Source organism: Canis lupus, chromosome 31, assembly GCF_011100685.1.
Source record: "Canis lupus familiaris isolate Mischka breed German Shepherd chromosome 31, alternate assembly UU_Cfam_GSD_1.0, whole genome shotgun sequence".
Taxonomy (NCBI): domain Eukaryota; kingdom Metazoa; phylum Chordata; class Mammalia; order Carnivora; family Canidae; genus Canis; species Canis lupus.
Window position 1 is genome coordinate 34,113,617 of NC_049252.1, and position 19,376 is coordinate 34,132,992.

Genomic DNA, 19,376 nt, shown 5'->3' on the forward strand with positions numbered 1-19,376 from the left:
AAAAGACCAACTTAGGTAAATATTCTGGCTCACAGGTGTGCAATGTGGTTTAAACATTCTTTCCTTTTTCCTCAAGGATTTTGACTCTTTCTTCTCTGCAAAAGAAGAGAATATTATTTATTCATTTCTTGGTTTGGCTCCTCCTCCAGGCTCAAAGGTAAGCTTGAATACCCCATTGGGGCCCCATAGAAGTCAGAGTAAATGAAGCTAGAAATCAGCATCCAAGACTGTTTAATAAGTGATGACCTTTAAATTAAGATGATTCTCATATATTCCTTATTCTGATGAAGTCTTATGCATAGAGATAATGCAAGGTTTTTACTAGAGCATGTTCTAAAACTATGCTTTTCATTTTTTTTTGTTGTTTACACCTTGTTGTAATAAGTTTTGCTTACTTATAAATACCAAGATTAAGAAACATTGCATTCAATAATCTCAAAAAAAAAATAAAAATGTAAAGATTTGATTTCCCAGGTTGCATTTCTGAAATTATTTTGTAATGATTTAACTTCTCATGTAGCTTATCTTGGTTAATTTTATAATAATATATTACCCTATATTAATTCTTTATGTTTAAAATGTGTTGACTTTGCTTTTTTTTTAGAGAGTGGTAAGGTAAGATCTAGACACAGAATAAGATAAATCTCAACAGATTTTTTTTTTCCTTCTGGTGTTGTTTCATCTTTGATTACGTATAATTATGTCATTTAAGCACAGAATTATATTAATGAAGCCAATATCGTGAATTTGTCTAATGCAGACCATCTGGCTCAGTCCATGCACCAGCCACTGTATCCTTACTTCTCCCAAGAATCTCACACATGACTCTCCAGAGATACAAGTACACATTTGTTTAACTCATTTATTTCTTAATTAATTTGTTTGTACTCAGCTTCATTTCAAAAGAGATTTGTGATGACTGAGTCCAAATTAATTCTCATTGTAGGAGAAACAACTCAAAATCCTACCTTATAGAGATGGGTTTGTCTCAGAGGCATGTGGCTGTGCTGTCTTTCATATGTCAGCATTCTTCAGGTAATGCCATTTGGGACCTCTTAGTGCTTAGGTTATCATATGTAGGTCTAGCGCCAATTCTTTCTCTGAATGTAACATGTAAATCTCACAGTTGGTTAGTGGTTTTATATGAGGAACAAAATATTCCCTTTTAGTGAAATAGCTTTCTGGCTTTGGTCATCTTAAATGCAACACATTTCACACCCTCTGTTAACAGTTTAAAAAAGGCTATTACATGCAATTCAATCTTTTTTATTTGGCATAGGAGTTTGGTATGGAAGTTTTATTTGGTATAGGAGTTTGTTAATTGGGTCATGTTAGTTTAGTTATTACATTTAAGACATGGTGCTTTGGTGTTAAGGTACATTTCTTGGTGGGGACACTCAGGTCACTTGTGTCTTGAAGATTGGAAGAAAAGGTGGAGGGAAGACTATTTCAGGCAAAGGAAAGAACAAGTGAAAATTCCCCGAGGCAGGATAGAGCATGGAAAGTTCTAAGAGCTGCCATGAGCCCACATTGCTGGAGTGAGGGGTGGAAGTACCACAGGAGATGGGAGCTACAGGTGGGCATCCCATGAGCCATTGTGGTGCTCTGGATTCTATCTTAGGTGTAGTGGAGACATTGTAAGGGGTTTAAGCAGAGCAGTAACCTTATTTCCTTCTTGAAAACTCATTTTGGTTACTATAGGATGAATGAACTGCACGTGTACAAACTATCATAGTAATACAGATGAGATGTCATGGCAGCTTGTACTAGGGTGGTGGGATAGAACTACACAGAAGTAGGTGATTTTAGGGCCTATTTTGGAGGAATAATTGATAAGACTTGCTGATAGATTGAATGTGGGGGTGGAGATGGAATGAATGATTGCTTCTAGTTGTTGGGTGTAGACATTCACTGGTGGAGGACCACATTTACAGGGGGATGTTTGAATGAGACATCTAAGTAAAGAAGTGAGGTAGTTGCAGATTGATCTATGTCTCATTGAGGTCTGTTTGAAGATGCACACATGGAATCTACTAGCGTGTGGATAGAGCTAAAATACTGATAGAGGGTTGACAATGAGGAGCCCAGGCTTGGAGGTGCTCCAAGCTTAAAGCTGGGTAGATAAGCAGAGGTCACTTGAAGAGGCTAAGATGGAGAGCCTTAGAAGCAGGAGACCAGGAGCATGTGGCATTAAGGCAGCCAACGAGGAATATTTTTCAAAGAAGAGGGTCCAATGCTTCTGAAAGATTGAATCAAGTGAGGACAAAAAGTGACTATTGGCCCAGACAACATGGAGGTCCTTGGTGGCTGTGACAAAAGTAGTTTCTGAGGAGAGGTGTAGACAGAAGCCAGGCTTCAGGGGTCAAAGGAGAACTATCTGGTGATGAGAAGGAGGGATTATACATGGTCAGTTATCTCTGGGGGCATTTCCCATGGACAAGAGAATATGACAGCATCTGATGATATTATTTCATTTTATTTTATTATTTTATTTTGGGGAGAGAGGCAGAGGGAGAGGGACAGAGAGAATCTTCAGCAGGCTCCACACCCACTGTGGAGCCCAAAGCAGGGCTCGATCTCATTACCTTGAAATCATGACCTAAGCTGAAATCCAGTTGGATGCCTAACCAACTGAGCCACCTAGGTGCCCCAACATCTGATTGCTCAATTAATTAATTAATTAATTAATTAATTAATTAATTAAGAGGCATCACATTTCTTAATTAAATTAATTAATTTAAATTCAATTAGCCAACATGTAGTACATCATTAGTTTAGATGTAATATTGAATAATTCATCAGTTGTGTATAACACCCAGTGCTCATCGCATCACATGACCTCCTTAATGCCATCTGATCATTTTAAAGAGTGCCTGTTCATTCCTGCTGCTGGAACTATGAGTCATGAATCTAGGTGCTCTACTCTGCTTGTGCCAGGTGCCCTTGCTTTCTCACCCTGCCACCTTCTGGACAGATTCCTGTTACTTCTCAGTCCCTTCTTTCCAGACCTCAGACCAGTGGATGGTGGAAGGAGAGTCTAGATTTTACAGCTGAAGACCTAGTAGGGGTTTTTTGTTTTGTTTTGTTTCCTTATGTTTGTTGGTTTTTGTTTTTTTTAACAAAGACTTCTATCCCAGGTCAAGAGTAGTCTGGCAAAGCTTAGAAAGGAGAGTTTTCCTTTAACCTTTTATATGTCAAATTCTTAGGCAGAGACACCTCTTCCCCAGGAGTCACAGTGAAGCACCCTCTCCTTAGTTGCAGCAGATCCTGGGCACTATGTTCCCTTCATGTCTTTACTTGTAATGGTGTGCTGTTTTTCACAATGCTCATGAACATGTGATCCCTTTGCCTAATACTCCATTAAATGGATGTATCCTAATTGACTTTATTCCTTTATTTATTTTTATTTTTTCTTATTCCTTTATTTTTCATCTTTACTGATTGTATCATAAACTCATTTCTGCTGTGACAGCCTCACAGCAGTCATTTATTTTTCAGTCACTTATTTATTTTTTAAAGATTTAATGTATTTATTCATAAGAGATGCAGAGAGAGAGGCAGCGACATAGGCAGAGGGAGAAGCAGCCTCCCTGTGGGGAGCCGGATGCAGGACTCCATCCCCAGACCTGGGGGATCACACCCTGAGCCAAAGGCAGACACTCAACTGTTGAGCTGCCCAGGCATCCCCTCACAACAGTCATTTAAATAGTTCATGGAATATTCTATCAAGTTGGTGTGCCATAATCTTTTTAATTGTGCTTATATTTTTGAATATTTGTTGCTCAAATTATTCTATAGTAATTCTTGATATGAAACATGTCATCTTTCTTTTGGACTATTTCCTAAGGATACATTTCTGGTAGTGCTTTTAGTGAGACAAGGGTGCATGAATGTCTTTATGGGCTTGAAATGTGCCTCCAAATCTCTCTCTGGTGGGCTAGGAATATTTATCCTGCACACCCTGGCATACCAGCTTCACACAAAGACCAGTGAGCATGTTTAATCTCCTTGCTCTTAGGACCCTCAGATTCTATTTTAAATTTTAGTTTCTTTAAAAAATTTTTAAAAAATATTTAATTAATTTATTTATTTGAGAGCAAGAGAAAGGAAGAGAGAGAACAAGCAGGGGGAGGAGCAAAGGGAGAGGGAGAAGCAGGCTCTCTGCTGAGCAGGGAGCCCAATGTGGGGCTTGATCCCAGGTCCCTGGGATCATGACCCGATTGGAAGGCAGATGCTTAGCTGACTGAGTCGCCCAGGTACACTAGAATTTAGTTTCTTTTTTTCTTTTTTCTGTCTTTTAGTTAGGATTTTTTAAAAATAATAAATTTATTTTTTATTGGTGTTCAATTTACCAACATACAGAATAACACCCAGTGCTCATCCCGTCAAGTGCCCCCCTCAGTGCTCGTCACCCTTTCACCCCCACCCCCCGCCCTCCTACCCTTCCATCACCCCTAGTTCGTTTCCCAGAGTTAGGAGTCTTTATGTTCTGTCTCCCTTTCTGATATTTCCCACACATTTCTTCTCCCTTCCCTTATATTCCCTTTCACTATTATTTATATTCCCCAAATGAATGAGAACATACACTGTCCTTCTCCGATTGACTTACTTCACTCAGCATAATACCCTCCAGTTCCATCCACGTCGAAGCAAATGGTGGGTATTTGTCATTTCTAATGGCTGAGGAATATTCCATTGTATACATAAACCACATCTTCTTTATCCATTCATCTTTTGATGGACACCGAGGCTCCTTAGAATTTAGTTTCTGATTTTATTGTGCTATGAAGAGGAAATGTGGTGTTGATGAATTTCTATCTTCTTTTTTTTTAAGATTTTATTTTTATTTATTCATGACAGAGAGAGAGAGAGAGAGAGAGATTGAGAAAGAGAGAGAGAGAGAGAGAGGGAGAAGCAGGCTCCATGCAGGGAGCCTGACGTGGGACTCAATCCCGGGTCTCCAGGATCACACCCTGGGCTGAAGGCGGCGGTAAACCGCTGGGCCACCAGCGCTGCCCTGAATTTCTATCTTAAGTGCATCTTTGTGACTCCATGTGTATTTTCATTCCTTTTTTTTTTTTTTTTTCATTTCTTAATGAAAAGATTATTTCTTGAGTATTAAAAATTAACTTTGATCAAATTGTATATGATCTCATAAAGGTCTGATGGTGCCACAAGGATTATCACAACACTTAGAAGGCCCCACCTCAAACCTACATCCTTCACCTTTCCTTTCTGGTTTGCTCAGGCACAGAATTCTGACAAATGGGAGGAGTCCATCTGGGAAGTGTGAAGGCGCTGCTCCATGTTCTGTCTAGATTTGCAGAGTTGCTCTTGCAGAGCCTGATGCCAGCCTGTCTCTTGATCTTTTATTTGTGTGTGCTTCTGTTTTTCTCATTTCTGGGAGACTTAAGGATCGTTTTTTTCTGTTTTGAAGATAAGGTGCCGGGTAGAGGTCTTTTCCTTGTTATTTGTGCTATGTGCTTGCTGGGCCCTTGGAATCCGCAAAATCATGCCCTTTGGTTCTGGAAGGGGTGGGGGTGGGGTATTACCTCTGTGGTGGTTCATTTCCTGTTAGTTCACATGTTCTTTTCTTCTTTCTTTTTAGAATTCCTCTTATTTGAATATTAAACCCTCTGGACTAATTCTACAATTTTCTAATCTCTTCACTTTCATATTCAAAAACATGGATGTTTTTGTCTTTTTCTCCTTTCTGGGAGGTTTCTTCCACTTTCTACTCCACTTTCTGTTTTTCCCCCTATCATATTTTACTTCTTTCAAGGTTTTTTTGTTTTCTTTCCTTGTTTTGGGCTACTCCCTTATTAAATAGCTTCTTGTTCTTGTTATACAAGTAATTTTTCTTAACTCTGAGTTTATTAAATAAGGCTTTTCCTTGTATACAGTTTCTTCAACTCTGCATTCTGTTTCTCTGTGTCCCCTTTCTCTGTTTCCTTTTTAATTTTATGTAAGATATTTATCTCAGATGTCTGGGGATCTTTGTTTTTAAGAACAAGGTGCTAAAAAGTTGAATCCATGGTCACAACTTTCTGTGTGGTAGACTTTACCACGGGACAACTTAAAGATGACTTGTTGGTTTTTTTTTTAAAAAGATTTTTCTTTATTTATTTGAGAGAGAGAGAGTGCACACAAGTGAGGGGAATCTGCAGAGGGAGAAGCAGATTCCCCACTGAGCAGGGAGCCCGACATGGGGCTTGATCCCAGGACCCTGAGTTCATGACCTGAGCTGAAGGCAGATACACGCTCAACTGATTGAGTCACCCAGGCACCCTGACTTGTTGGCTTTCTGTTAGGGATCTTGGACTGTGAGCTTTTGCTGTTGGTTTAGCTGAGCTTCTCTGAGAAGGAACCTTCCATTTTCTGAGGTGGTAGTGGGGGTAGTTGAAGTGATGGTGGTGGTGGTGATGGTGGAGGTGATAGTGAAGGTGGTGCTGGTGGTGGATATGGTGGTAATGGTGTTGTTGATGGTCGAGGTGATGGACATAGTGGATGTGGTGGTAGTGATGGTGAAGTATATAGTGGAGGTGATAATGTTGGTAGTGGAGGCAATGCTGATGGTGGGGGTGATAGTGAAGGCAGTGATGGTGGTGATACTGGTGGATATGGTTCTAATGGTGTTGGTGATGGTGAAGGAAATAGTGGAGGTGGTGATTGTGGTGGTAGAGGTGATGGTGGTGGTAGAGGTGATTGTGAAAGTGGTGAGGGTGATGATGGTGGTGGAGGTGATGGAGGTAGTGGTTGTGGTGGTGGTGATGGAGGAGATATGGTGATGGTAATGGTGGAGGTGATGGTGATAATGATGGTGGTGATGGTGGAGGCAATAGAGGAGCTCAAGATAGTGGTGGTAAGTGGGAAGTAAATCTTGTTGCCAGTGTTCTGGGAGCAAGTTGGAAAGGGTGATAGGAAATTGTTCCTTTTCAAGATGTGGACTTCTCAGATAGATCCCTTGTCCTGGCTCTGGTTCTCCACCTCAGCTGGCCTCGTGACTAAGAGGCCAGGGTCCCACTGGTTCAACTTCGCAGAGACTAAAACTGCTTATTTAGGAATGGGCAGTCACCTGCCATCCAGGGATGAAGAGGAAATCTAAATCTCCTTATTCCCCACATTCCTTTTTGTAAGATATTAGGTCTTAGATTTTTTTCTAATTATTTTCTAATTATTTTTCAAATTATTATTCAACTCTTTCCTTTTCTGCCTTCAAAATTTATGGGCATTCTTTTTAGGCAGTAACCTCTCACCTGTTCTTTTTGTCCCTTACTGTAAGTTTATCCTTTAAAAGAAAATGTCTTTATTACCATGTCAGTGGGGTCCTGGGAAGAAGCCAAGGCAAATATCTGCATTCAATTTCTCATGAATAACTAGAAACTGCCTGTCATTTTCAATGACCCCAATCTTTTTAAAAAGTATCATTCTGTATTCTATTAAGTTCTTGCCCTATGTCAGTTAATTCTATGTAATTTATTTCTCAGTTATGTGATGAAATTAAGTGTTTAATTTTTGGTTGTCTTTTTAAAAACACTATACTGAGATGTAATTCACATAGCATAAAGTTCACTCACTGAAAGTGTGCAGTTAATGGCTTTTTAGTATATTCACAGAGATGTGCAACCATCATCACAATCTACTTTGAAACATTTTCATCAGTCACCCCTCAAAGAACCCAGCACTCCTTAGCTGTTCACCCCTACCCTCTGTTCTCATTCTCCCAGCCCTAAGGAATTACTAATATAATTTCTTCTATATAGACTTTCCTCTTCTTGGCATTTTTTTTCCTGGCATTTTGTATAAATGGAATCACACGACACTTTCCTCTTTCTGCCTGGCTTCTTTAACTTCGCATGTTGTCAAGGTTTGTTCATTCATTTTCTAGTATGTATCAGGACTTCTTCCTTTTTATGCAGAATAATATTCTATTGTATGGGTAGACCACATTTTATTTATCCACCTGCCAGTTGATGAATACTTGAATTGTTTTCACTTTTTGGCAATTATGAGTAATGCTGTTATGACCATTTGTGTATTTTTTTCAATTTTATTTAAATAGTACTATTTTGTATGATAGGCTGCTGTGCAGTAGAGTCACTTGTGTAGTTTTAAAGATTCAGATGGGGATGCCTGGGTGGCTCAGTGGTTGAGTGTCTGCCTTTGGCCCAGGGCATGATCCTGGAGTCCCGGGATCGGGTCTCACATCAGGCTCCCTGCAGGGAGCCTGCTTCTCCCTCTGCCTGTGCCTCTGCCTCTCTCTGTGTGTCTCTCATGAATAAATAAATTTAAAAAATCTAAAAAAAAAAAAAAAAAGATTCAGATGCCTGAGTTCTACTTCAGACCCACTGGTCTTGAATTACCGGGGAGAGGACCAAAGATCTGCATTTTAAAAAAGTTCTTTGGTTGATTCTGATGTACGCTTCTGTTTAGCAACCACTAATCCATGGACTCATTTAAATATTTATGGATGTGCCTCTCTAAAATGAATGTGATACCATATTTGCTTTAGTTAAAACCCCAAACATTACAGAGAAACCATGAGGTCGCTCTGCTTCCTTCCCTCCCTGGGAGCCATCAACATCATGAATTAAAAACAAAATCTATATAAAAAGCTATATATATAAACTATTTATTTATCTACACAAGCAATACATATATTGTTTGGTGCTTTTAATGGCTGATTGGTATTACATTGTTTAAAATGTTCTATAATTAGTTCTTTAAAAAACAACATTATGCTTTGAGATATATCCATACTAGTATATGTAAATCTATTTCAGCCTCTGCTATGTTTTATCTTGTCCCATTAAAAAATATCTAATTTCAGGGGTGCCTGGGTGACTCAGTTGGTTAACTGTTTGCTTTCATGCCTGGGTGACTCAGTTGGTTAACTGTTTGCTTTCATGCCTGGGTGACTCAGTTGGTTAAGCATTTGCCTTCGGCTCAGGTCAAGATCCTAGGGTTCTGGGATCAAGCCCTGCATTGGGCTTCCTGCTCAGTGGAGAGTCTGCTTCTTCCTCTCTCTCTGCCCCTTCCCCCACTTGGGCTTGCTCTCTCTCTCAAATAAATAAATAACATTTTTAATAAAAAATCTAATTTCAGTTTTTAAATCCTGCCCTGACCTGTGCTTAAGTACTGTCATATTGTATGCAATTCTCTTTAGCTAAGTGGAAGAAAGGAATGGCCATGGAATTATAAAATGAAGCCTGGAGAAAGCTAAGAGACCATCCAGTCCAGATTCTTCTCTTCCCAGAGGAGGGGGCTTGAAGCCCACAGCGTTTACATGATTTGCACAGATACCCACTAGTTAGCAGCACAGACTGTGCTAGAACCTCTGGTGTTGTCAGCACTGCTTGGATTTATAAGTGTTTATGCATGTGTACACGGGGGAAGTCCTTCAAGTATCCTTTGGGAAGACAGACACTTGATGATTTATGGAAATGATATAATTTGTCAGTGTCATTTTGTAGTAAACAACACTGTGGACAAGTATCAGCAAGGAAATTAAGCTCTCTCTAAAAATAGACATCTTGACAATTACATAGAAAATATATGCTTATAAAATGATACTAAATATCATACACAGCATTTTTGCTTTTGGAATATTGTTCTTGTCTAAGGCAGGCTGTATGGGGCCAAGCATGAGGCCAGTTTTGCCCAAGAGGGTTTTGCCAATAAGCCTTGGCTCCATAGAGGCAATTTTAGTTCTTTAAAACCATCTGATCATGTTTGATTAAATGAGCATCATTCTCAAAAGCACACTCCAGGCAAGACTTTGGTTGCATACCCAGTTTCCAGTTATGCCCTGGCAACAAGAAATGCACACTCTTATTGAACCTAGCCATAGCTATATTGCCATGAAACACAGAAAAACTTTAGAATTTTTGAGTTCTGAAGGGGTCAGAGAGAATATCACTTACAAATGTCTCATTTCAGCATACAAAAATAGAGCCTACTACATTGTTTTGACTTATAAAAAGCTTAAGAGGAAAGACAGAGGCTTCCTTCTATATCCAGAAAATAGGACATTAAAATAACATCAACAGTATTCCATACAAAAATTAACCTCATCTTCACTGATTCATTCAGTTCTATGTAATTGATTCTCTTTCCACTGGATCTGGGGTTGGTAGTCACACAAACCCATCTGCTTCTCAGCCAGAGTTCTGGAAATCCTGACTCAGTCCACTAGTATGGCCTGAATGATCTTTAAGTGTTGCCATCAGAAGCCTATACCCCAAAGTGCCTGGCATATAATCCTTTTCTAGGGGCCTCTGGGTCATTTTATGTGGAAGGTGAGGCAGTCTGGCTTGTAGTAGACTGCAAAAACTTTTAGGGAAGCATCAGAGTAAAACAAGCTAAGAAAAATATCAGTGAATGACAAAAGACTTAAAATAACTGTGGTTGGGCAGCCCGTGTGGGTCAGCAGTTTAACGCCGCCTTCAGCCCAGGGTGTGATCATGGAGACCCAGGATGGAGTCCCACGTCGGGCTCCCTGCATGGAGCCTGCTTCTCCCTCTGCCTGTGTCTCTCTTTCTCTCTCTCTGTGTCTCTCATGAATAAATAAATAAAATCTTAAAAAAAATAACTGTGGTTAATGTTTGATAATTTTCAAAGGTGAAATGCTTTATGGGGATTAAAACAAGAATAATGCACCTGATACGAAAATTTGGTTGTTTCTGCAACATTCAAAATAAAATAATAAAGTCAGTTCAAAAAGTTTTAGACAAAATATCTATGAACATAATCCCAAAGCCTGTTTTCAAAGATAGCAAACATTATATCTTATTTGTAAAAATGGATGGATAGAATAAAACTCTTGATATGATTATATACAACATACTATACTGTGAATATACCAAGCATATGTCCCATGAAAGATACCATGATGCCAAGCACATTCTTACCATAGATGATAGGAATATATCAAGAATATCAGGTAAGGAGAGTCAGTAGGTGTGGAGTAGATCCTAAACAACTGTATATTAATAAAACTATATGAGTAGATGATAAGAATCATCTAAGTGAAACAGTAGTTTTTACTTCTAGAACATGCTAGATTGAAATGAAAGAAGTAAATATATGATCAACTTAACATTTAAAGCAAATTACTGAAGTGATGATTGATAACCTATACTGTGGTTGTCAAATGTCTGGCAAGGAATCACTAAGATCAAGGTCTTTTATTTTTTTGGAAGATTTTATTTATTCATTTGAAAGAGAGAGAGTGCATGTGAGTGGGGGAGGGGTGGAAAGAGACAGAAAGGGAGAGAGAATCTTCAGCAGATTCCCCACTGAGTACAGAGCCCTACTCCAGGCTCAATCCCATGACCCATGAGATAATGACCGGAGTAGAAACCAAGAGTTGGAGGCTTAACTAACTGAGCCACCCAGGTGCCCAGGATCAATGTCTTCTTTTTTCTTTTTTTTAAGATTTTATTTATTTATTCATGAGAGACACAGAGGGGAGGGGGTAGAGACATAGGCAGAGGGAGAAGCAGGCTTCCTGCAAGGAGCCCGATATAGGACTCAATCCCAGATCCCGGGATCACATCCTGAGCCGAAGGCAGATGCTCAACCGCTGAGCCACTCAGGTGTCCCGAATCAATGCCTTCTATACATTATTTTAGTCAGGGGAATATTATTAAGATATCAGTGGCAAACACCCACTTATATATGTAATTAGATTTCCCCTGGCTGGTGGAGATGAGGATGGTCATGCCCATGTCAGAGCATTGTGTTCACAGAACACTATGGGGATGACTACTGGGTGTCAGAATCCTTACATCCCAGGGAGGAGGGATGTCCTCCTCACTATCCCAGGAAGTTTTGAGATTCCCAACAGCAATACCAACATTGCTCAAAAGAGGCTTCCCATCCCTCTGGGGGTGGTCATGCTGCATCCTCTGTTGGAAGGTGGATTTGCTCTTTGAACACATCCACAGATGATATATCTGCATCATGGAGTTTTTGGTCCTAAATGATACATGATGATAAGTTTTGATACTCATTTTCTGGTGTGATTAGTTAGTGCCTGTTGAAAGCAATTTTGAGTAATGGCAAAAATATCTAAGTAAGCTCAGCATTTCCCAGTAATCTGCGGGAGGAAGACCAACCGAGCGGCTGGATCAGGTGCCTTCCACTGAACGAGCATGAATGATGAAGCCAGAGGAGACCTGGAAAAACATTTAACAGGAGCCGTAAGAGGGCTGAGTCTGGAGCTCGAGCACCTGTTCTGGGATTTGCTAATTTGAAACTGCAACATGGACAACAGACAGTGGACACAGCTGAGGCCCGATCCTGCTTCCAGGAGCTCAACAGGGGCAAATACATCAAACATGAAATAAAACGTGATGAAGTAGAAACCATGCGTGGAAGCCAGGAGTTTGGAATTCAGACACAGGAGACCTGATCTATGAATAACAGGAGTTCCAGAAAGATCAAAAGGCCTGATGGAAGGAAGAGAATGAATAAAGAGACAGGGGAGGACCTTCCAGTTGAAGATGCTACTACCCCTTGTCTGATGACCATGCAGGAAAGCCCCAACGATGCTGTCTGAGGACCAAGAACTAGGGAAGAACACTTGGAAGATGGGAGGCAAAAGGGCTGATTTGAAGGGGGAAACTAAGGCCAGGCCCTGCCCAGGTGGGAGTGGTTCACAGGGCTCTCCCTATCCCTAGGAGGTGGATTTGAGACACAGGAGGGCCCAGGGTGGGAGCTGGGAGGTGATGTGGAGCAGCCTGGAAGGTGGAAGCCTCCATCCACCTGCATCCTGCCCTCAGCCCCTCAGTGGTCAGTGGTCAGCAGAAGTGCCTGTTCCTGGGTGGGGAGGGGTGTGAGCTGGGTGGGGAGGCAGGCAGGCCCCGGAGAGGGTCCTCCCTAGAGGGTTGGGAGAAGGCTACATCCTGGCAGTCAGCCTCAACCTGGGCTGCACTGCAGGAGCACCTGGGGAGCTGTTAATGCTATTGGATGCCAGGGCTGCCTCCAAGCTCAATGAATGATGAAAGCTCCCAGATGAATTAAATGTGCTGCTAATGTCAAGAGCCACTTCTGTGAAGGAAAACACTGTAATAATAGTGACATCAAGAATTTTAAACTATCTTGGGGTGCCTGGGTGGTTCAGTGGTTGAGTGTCTGCCTTTGGCTCAAGTCATGATCCCAGAATCCTGGGATCAAGTTCCACATCAGGCTCCCTTCAGGGAGCCTGCTTCTCCCTCTGCCTCTCTCTCTCATAGACAAGCAAACAAACTTAAAAAAAAAAAAAAAAGAATTTTAAACCATCTTGGAAAAATCCAGGGGTTGTGGGAGGGAGTATGTGAGAAAGGGAATATCCATTATGGATGGGGAATATGGAGAAAAGAAAATACAGGTGTTCTGAGGGTCTCGTTTTATTTTTATTATTTTTTTCAAAGACTTTTATTTATTTATTCATTCATGAGAGACACAGGGAGGGAGACAGAGAGGCAGAGACACAGGCAGAGGGAGAAGCAGGCTCCGTGCAGGGAGCCCCACGTGGGACTTGATCCCAGGTCTCCAGGATCAGGCCCTGGGCTGAAGGTCGTGCTAAACCGCTGAGCCAGCCAGGCTGCCCTGAGGGTCTCCTTTTAATTGGAGGAAGGCAGGTAAGCCATTTTCATGATCCTATGTATTATATAATTGGATATATTAATAAAGAGTTCAAAGTTTTAGGAGTAGGAAACTAAGCAGCACAACAAATAAAATTGAAATAAAAAATTCAAATAAAATTGAAATAAAAAAAACATTTCAGAATATTTAGATGAACAAGGTAGAGGACAGAGCTGAGGAAGACAGAATGGAGAGATGTGAGCCAGCAAAAGAAGGAGAGTAGTCACATGGGAGAAGCCAGATGAATAATGAATAATGGATTAATACAGCAAAAGGAATTGAAGTACATCAATTGTTCTACTAAATTTAAAAAGGCTGAAGTTCTTGGCCGTCTCCCCCCCCCCAAAAAAAAAGAAGGAAAACAGAAGAAAAAAGACAATTTGAATTCTTGCATAGTCGTTCCACAGCTGATGAGAGGGGGCGTGCTCAGATCTCCAACTACAGTTGTGAATTGTCTGCTCCTCCCTCTAATCCTGCCGATCTACGCTTTGTCTAGTTTAAAACTCCATGGTTAGGCATGTTCGTACTGATGAGTGTTATGACTTCCTAATGGTTGACATTTTTATCCTTATCAGATGTCTTTTTTTTTTTTTTTTTTTAGAGAGAGCATGAGTGGGGGTGGGGGTGGGGCAGAGGGCAAGAGAGAATCTCAAGCAGGCTCCACGCTCAGCACAGAGCTTGACACGGGGCTTGAACTCACCACCCTGAGATCATGAGCTGAGCTGAAATTGACAGTTGGGCACCTCACCAGCTGAGCCACCCAGGCGCCCCATCAGTGTCACTGTTTTAGTCTCTGGTAATACTCTTTGTCTTTCTATCTTTTCATCATGATATTAACAAACCCACTCCGGACTTCTGCTTGCCATTTGCGTGATACATCTTTTACCGTCAGTTCATGTTCAACCTACCTGTGCTTTTGTTTCCTATGGTGTGTCTTTGCAGACAACGTAGAATTGGCTCTTGTGCATTTTCATTCATTCTGACAGTGCCTGTGATCAATTGCATCATTTAGTCCATTACCTTCTTTTAAAAAAAATTCTATTTATTTTTGTGAGCGTGGGCATGAGCATGAGCTGGGGGAGGGGCAGAGGGAGATTGCTGAGGGAGAAGCAGAGTCCCCACTGAGCAGGGAGCCCTGTTTGGGATTGGATCCCAGGATTCTGGGATCATGACCTGAGCCGAAGGCAGATGCTTAACCCACTAAGTCACCCACGTGTCCAATCTGTTAACTTTTAAGTAATCATTGAATTGGTTTTGTTTAGATTTATTATTATTATTTTATTATTTGTTTCTCTTTGTCCCCATCCTTTTATTCCTTTGTTCCATGCTACTTTGCTTTCTTTTAGGTTGAGTGTATTTTAGGATTTCCTTTCAATTTATCTATTGGATTTTGAGCCATATCTCTTTGAACTACTTTATAATGGTTGCTCTAGTGATTGTAATATATGTTCTTAGTATTTCACAGTTTAGAGTTAGCATTATAGTGAATATTTTTTTTTAAAGTAATCTAAACGTGCCACATGGAGCTCAGATTCACAACCCTGAGATCAAGCGTCACATGCTCCACTGATTGAGCTTGCCAGGTGCCCTGAGTTAGAGGTTAGTATTGTAACGCTGTATAATATGCGGAAACATTGCAGTCAAATATCTGTGTTTACCAGACCCATCCTTTATGCTGTCTTATCATATGTATCACTCTTGTGTGTATATCAACTCTACTATATAACATCATAATTTTTGTATTGAACAATTCTATGTGTTTTAAAGAAAGTAAGAGGAAAAAATGTTTTCTGTTTACAAAGACATTTAAAAATTTTTCTTTTTTGAAAATTTTTTTTTAAAGATTTTATTTATTTATTCATGAGAGACAGAGAGAGAGAGAGAGAGAGAGGCAGAGACACAAGCAGAGGGAGAAGCAGGCTCCATGCAGGGAGCCCGACGTGGGACTCGATCCCACGTCTCCAGGATCAGGCCCTGGGCTGAAGGCAGCGCTAAACTGCTGAGCCACCTGGGCTGCCCTAAAAATTTTTCTAATGCTTTTTATTCTTTCTGAAGCATCAAGTTTCCATCTAGCACCATCGCTCTTTGACCCAAAGACCTTACTTTAGCCTTGTGCATTGTTCTGTAGCACATGTTTGCTGGCAACAGGTTCTCCTACTGTTCTTTTATCTGAAGCGGTCTTGGCTTTCCTTCTTGAAGAATGTTTTCTTTTTTTTTTTTTTTTTTGTAAATTTATTTTTTATTGGTGTTCAATTTGCCAACATATAGAATAGCACCCAGTGCTCATCCTATCAAGTGCCCCCCTCAGTGCCCGTCACCCAGTCACCCCCACCCCCCGCCCACCTCTCCTTCCCCCACCCCTAGTTCGTTTCCCAGAGTTAGGAGTCTCTCATGTTCTGTTTCCCTTTCTGATATTTCCCACTCATTTTTTCATTGAGCATAGAATTCTTAGTTGATGATTTTTTTCTTTCAGTGTTTTAAATGTGGCTTTTTAAATTTTGTCTTGTGGTCTCTATACTTCTGATAAAACATGAGGATTTTTTGGAATCCTCGTTCCCTGTATGCAATGTCAGTTTTCTCTGGCCACTTTCAAGACATTCTCTTTTGCTTTGGTATTTAGCCATTTGATTATGATGTGCCTAAGTATAATTTTCTTTGCATTTATCTTTATTGTGGTTTGCTGAGATTCTGTAATCTGTAAAATTGTCTCTTTTACCGAATTTAGGAAAATTTTTGCTATTAATTTTCAAATATAATTTCTGCTCCATTTGCTCTTGTTTCTCCTTCTGAAACTCCCATTATCTATATGTGAAAACTTTTGTTATTATTTCATACTTCCCTGATGCTTTTTTCATTTTTAGAAAATCTTGTTTCTATCTGATCTTCAAATTAGATGATTTTATTTATTTATTTATTTATTTATTTATTTATTTATTTATTTATTTATTTATTTATTTATGAGAGAGGGAGAGCGAGCAGGGAGGGGCAGAGGGAGAGGGAAAGAGAGCATCTTAAGCAGGCTCCATGCTCAGGATGGAACCCAACACAGGGCTTGATCTCATGACTCTGAGATCATGAGCTAAGCTGAAACCAAGCGTCAGACACTCAACCAAATGAGTCATCCTGGCGCCCCTAGATGATTTCTATTGATCTTTCTTTATGTTCTTGTATTTTTTCCCTGTAATTTTCATTCTGCATTCTGCATCCAGTCTAGTGAGGTTTTTTTTTTGTTTTTTGTTTTTTTTTTTACTTTAGATGTTATCTTTTTTCAGTTCTGGAATGTTCCATTTGTTCAATTTTTACAGTTTTTATTTCTTTTTTTAAAGATTTTATGTATTCATGAGAGACACAGAGAGAGGGAGAGAGGCAGAGACACAGGCAGAGGGAGAAGCAGGCTCCCCGCTGAGGGACCCTGGGATTAGGACCTGAGCCAAAGGCAGATGCTCAACCGCTGAGCCACCCAGGTGCCCCTATAGTTTTTATTTCTCTGCTGGTGAACAATTTCCCATTGTTTCATCATTGCAAGCATATTTTTCTTTACTTCTTTGAGCACGGGTAGGATATAATTGCTTTGAAATCCTTCTCTGTTAATTCTAACATCTGGGTCCTTTCAGAGGTTGTTTCCATTTATTGTTTTTTTCTCTTGAGAATGGGTCATATTTTCTTGTTCTTTATATCTCAAGTATTTTGGGTTGTCAGATATAGCAAATATTGTGTTGTGCAGACTATATTTTGTTGCATTCCTCTGAAAAATATTGACTATTTTTTGTTTCAGTAGACATTTACTTTATGAGAATCAAACTGCAAACTCTATGTATCTGGTAGCAGCCCAAGTCTCTGCTGAGTTATTTGTGCTTTAGTTCTGTATTCTGATTCTTCAGACAAAAACCCCTGAGTTTTCTGTTGTGGTTTTATCTCCCCCTATTCTCAGACTTAAGCCCTGAAAACAGTAACTCACTCAGTACCATTCTCATCTTTCTTTCTTTTTTTTTTTTTTTAACCATCTTAACCATTTCTTAGTGTATAGTTCAGTGATGTTAAGTATATTCATATTGCTGTGTAAAAGATCTCTAGAAATTTTTCACTCTGCAAAAGTAAAACTCTATACTCATGCAACTCCCCATTTTCTCCTCTCCCCAGTCCCGGTAACCAACATTTTACTTTCTGTTTCTATAAATTTTACTATTTTAGATATCTCATATAAGTAGAATCAAACATTTTTTTTGTGAGTGACTTATTTAATTTAGCATAATGCAATCAAGATTCATCTGTGTTGTGGCATGAGACAGGATAACTTCTCTTTTTAAGGCTGAATAATATTCCATTGTAGGTATATATAACATTTCATTCATTCATTCATTCATTGATGGACATTTGGATTGTTTCTATCTCTTGGCTACTGTGAATAATGCTGCTATGAATATGGATGTGCAAATTATTTATATCTTTTAAATGTCAGGTCCTTCTTGAATCTTCTTACTTTGGCTACTTTTTCTCTTATTTTTTCTTTTCTTTTGTTTGCTCATTTGTTTGTTTTTTAAAGTAAGTTCCATACCCAATGTGAGGCTTAAACTCATGACCCTAGATCAAGAATTTCATACTCTACCAACAGCCAGCCAGGTGGCCCTCTTTGTTTCTTTTTTTAGATTCAGAATTCATAGTCATTATCTGTTGGAAGGTTGGGTTCCAAAGGAGATTACTTGGCTATAATGGAATTAGAGTTGACAGTGAAGTTGGATTTTAACAAAGATTGAGCCACATGTTATTTATGAGAGCATAATAAAACATTCATTTAAAGAAAAATTGAAATAAAGGAATGAGTATACAGCAGGCATATACAAATAACAAGAAAGCTGGAGTGGCATTAATAATATCAAATAAAGAGGAATTCAAGGCCAAAAACATTAACTAGGTGAAAAAGGTATTATATAGTGAAAAATGATAAAAATCTATGAAGAAAATATAGTAGTCATGAATTATTATGGATCATGCTACATAACAGTCAAATATATAAATTAAAAACTGAGAAATACAATGTTTCTTTCAATAGATACATAGTACTTATCAGGTAGTACTTTAAGCATACACACAAAAATAATTAGAAAATTTAATATATATAGGATGTACATATGCCTACACACATGAATAACTATATAGATAGATATTAATAAAATGTATTCTTCCCTTGTACTTATTAAAATAATTTCCACAGCTATCATATACTTGGTCACAAAGAAAACCTTCATAAATTTCAAAAGGAGATAATTTTATAGACTACATTCATATCCCAAATACAGAATTATAATATGAAAGAAAAATATCTTAGAAACTTAAGAAGTAAATATATACCATTTCAAATAACTCTGTATCCAAAGAAGAGAAAACTGAAATTATAGGGGCATCTGGGTGGCTCAGTTGGTTAAGCACCTGACTCTTGATTTTGGCTCAGGTCATGAGCTGGTGTCATGAGATTGAGCCCTGTGTGGGGTCTATGCTGGACATGGAGCCTGCTTGGGATTCTCTCCCTCTCTCTCTGCCCCTCCCCACCAACTCTCTCTTTTACTCTCAAAAAAAAAAAAAAAAAAAACCAAAACCAAAACAAACCCCTGGTATTACAAATCATCAAATAGTAAGAGAGGTTATTTCATACCTAAGCCCCAATATATAGTCAGATCTCTATACAGAGCAAAATTGTTAACTTTAAATATTCTTATAATTAAAAAAGAAAGGTAAAAACTTAGTAAAAC

General features: G+C 39.3%; 1 protein-coding gene across 1 annotated transcript in view; it reads left to right on the plus strand.

Annotated features, from left to right (window-relative positions):
• The window catches only part of LOC119867070 (SH3 domain-binding glutamic acid-rich protein-like), a 55,877-nt gene that overhangs the window by 15,518 nt on the left and 20,983 nt on the right, over nucleotides 1–19,376 (plus strand). The window contains exon 3 of the mRNA XM_038581514.1: nucleotides 77–157. Within this exon, the coding sequence (XP_038437442.1) occupies nucleotides 77–157 (81 nt within the window). The remainder of the gene's footprint in view (nucleotides 1–76; nucleotides 158–19,376) is intronic.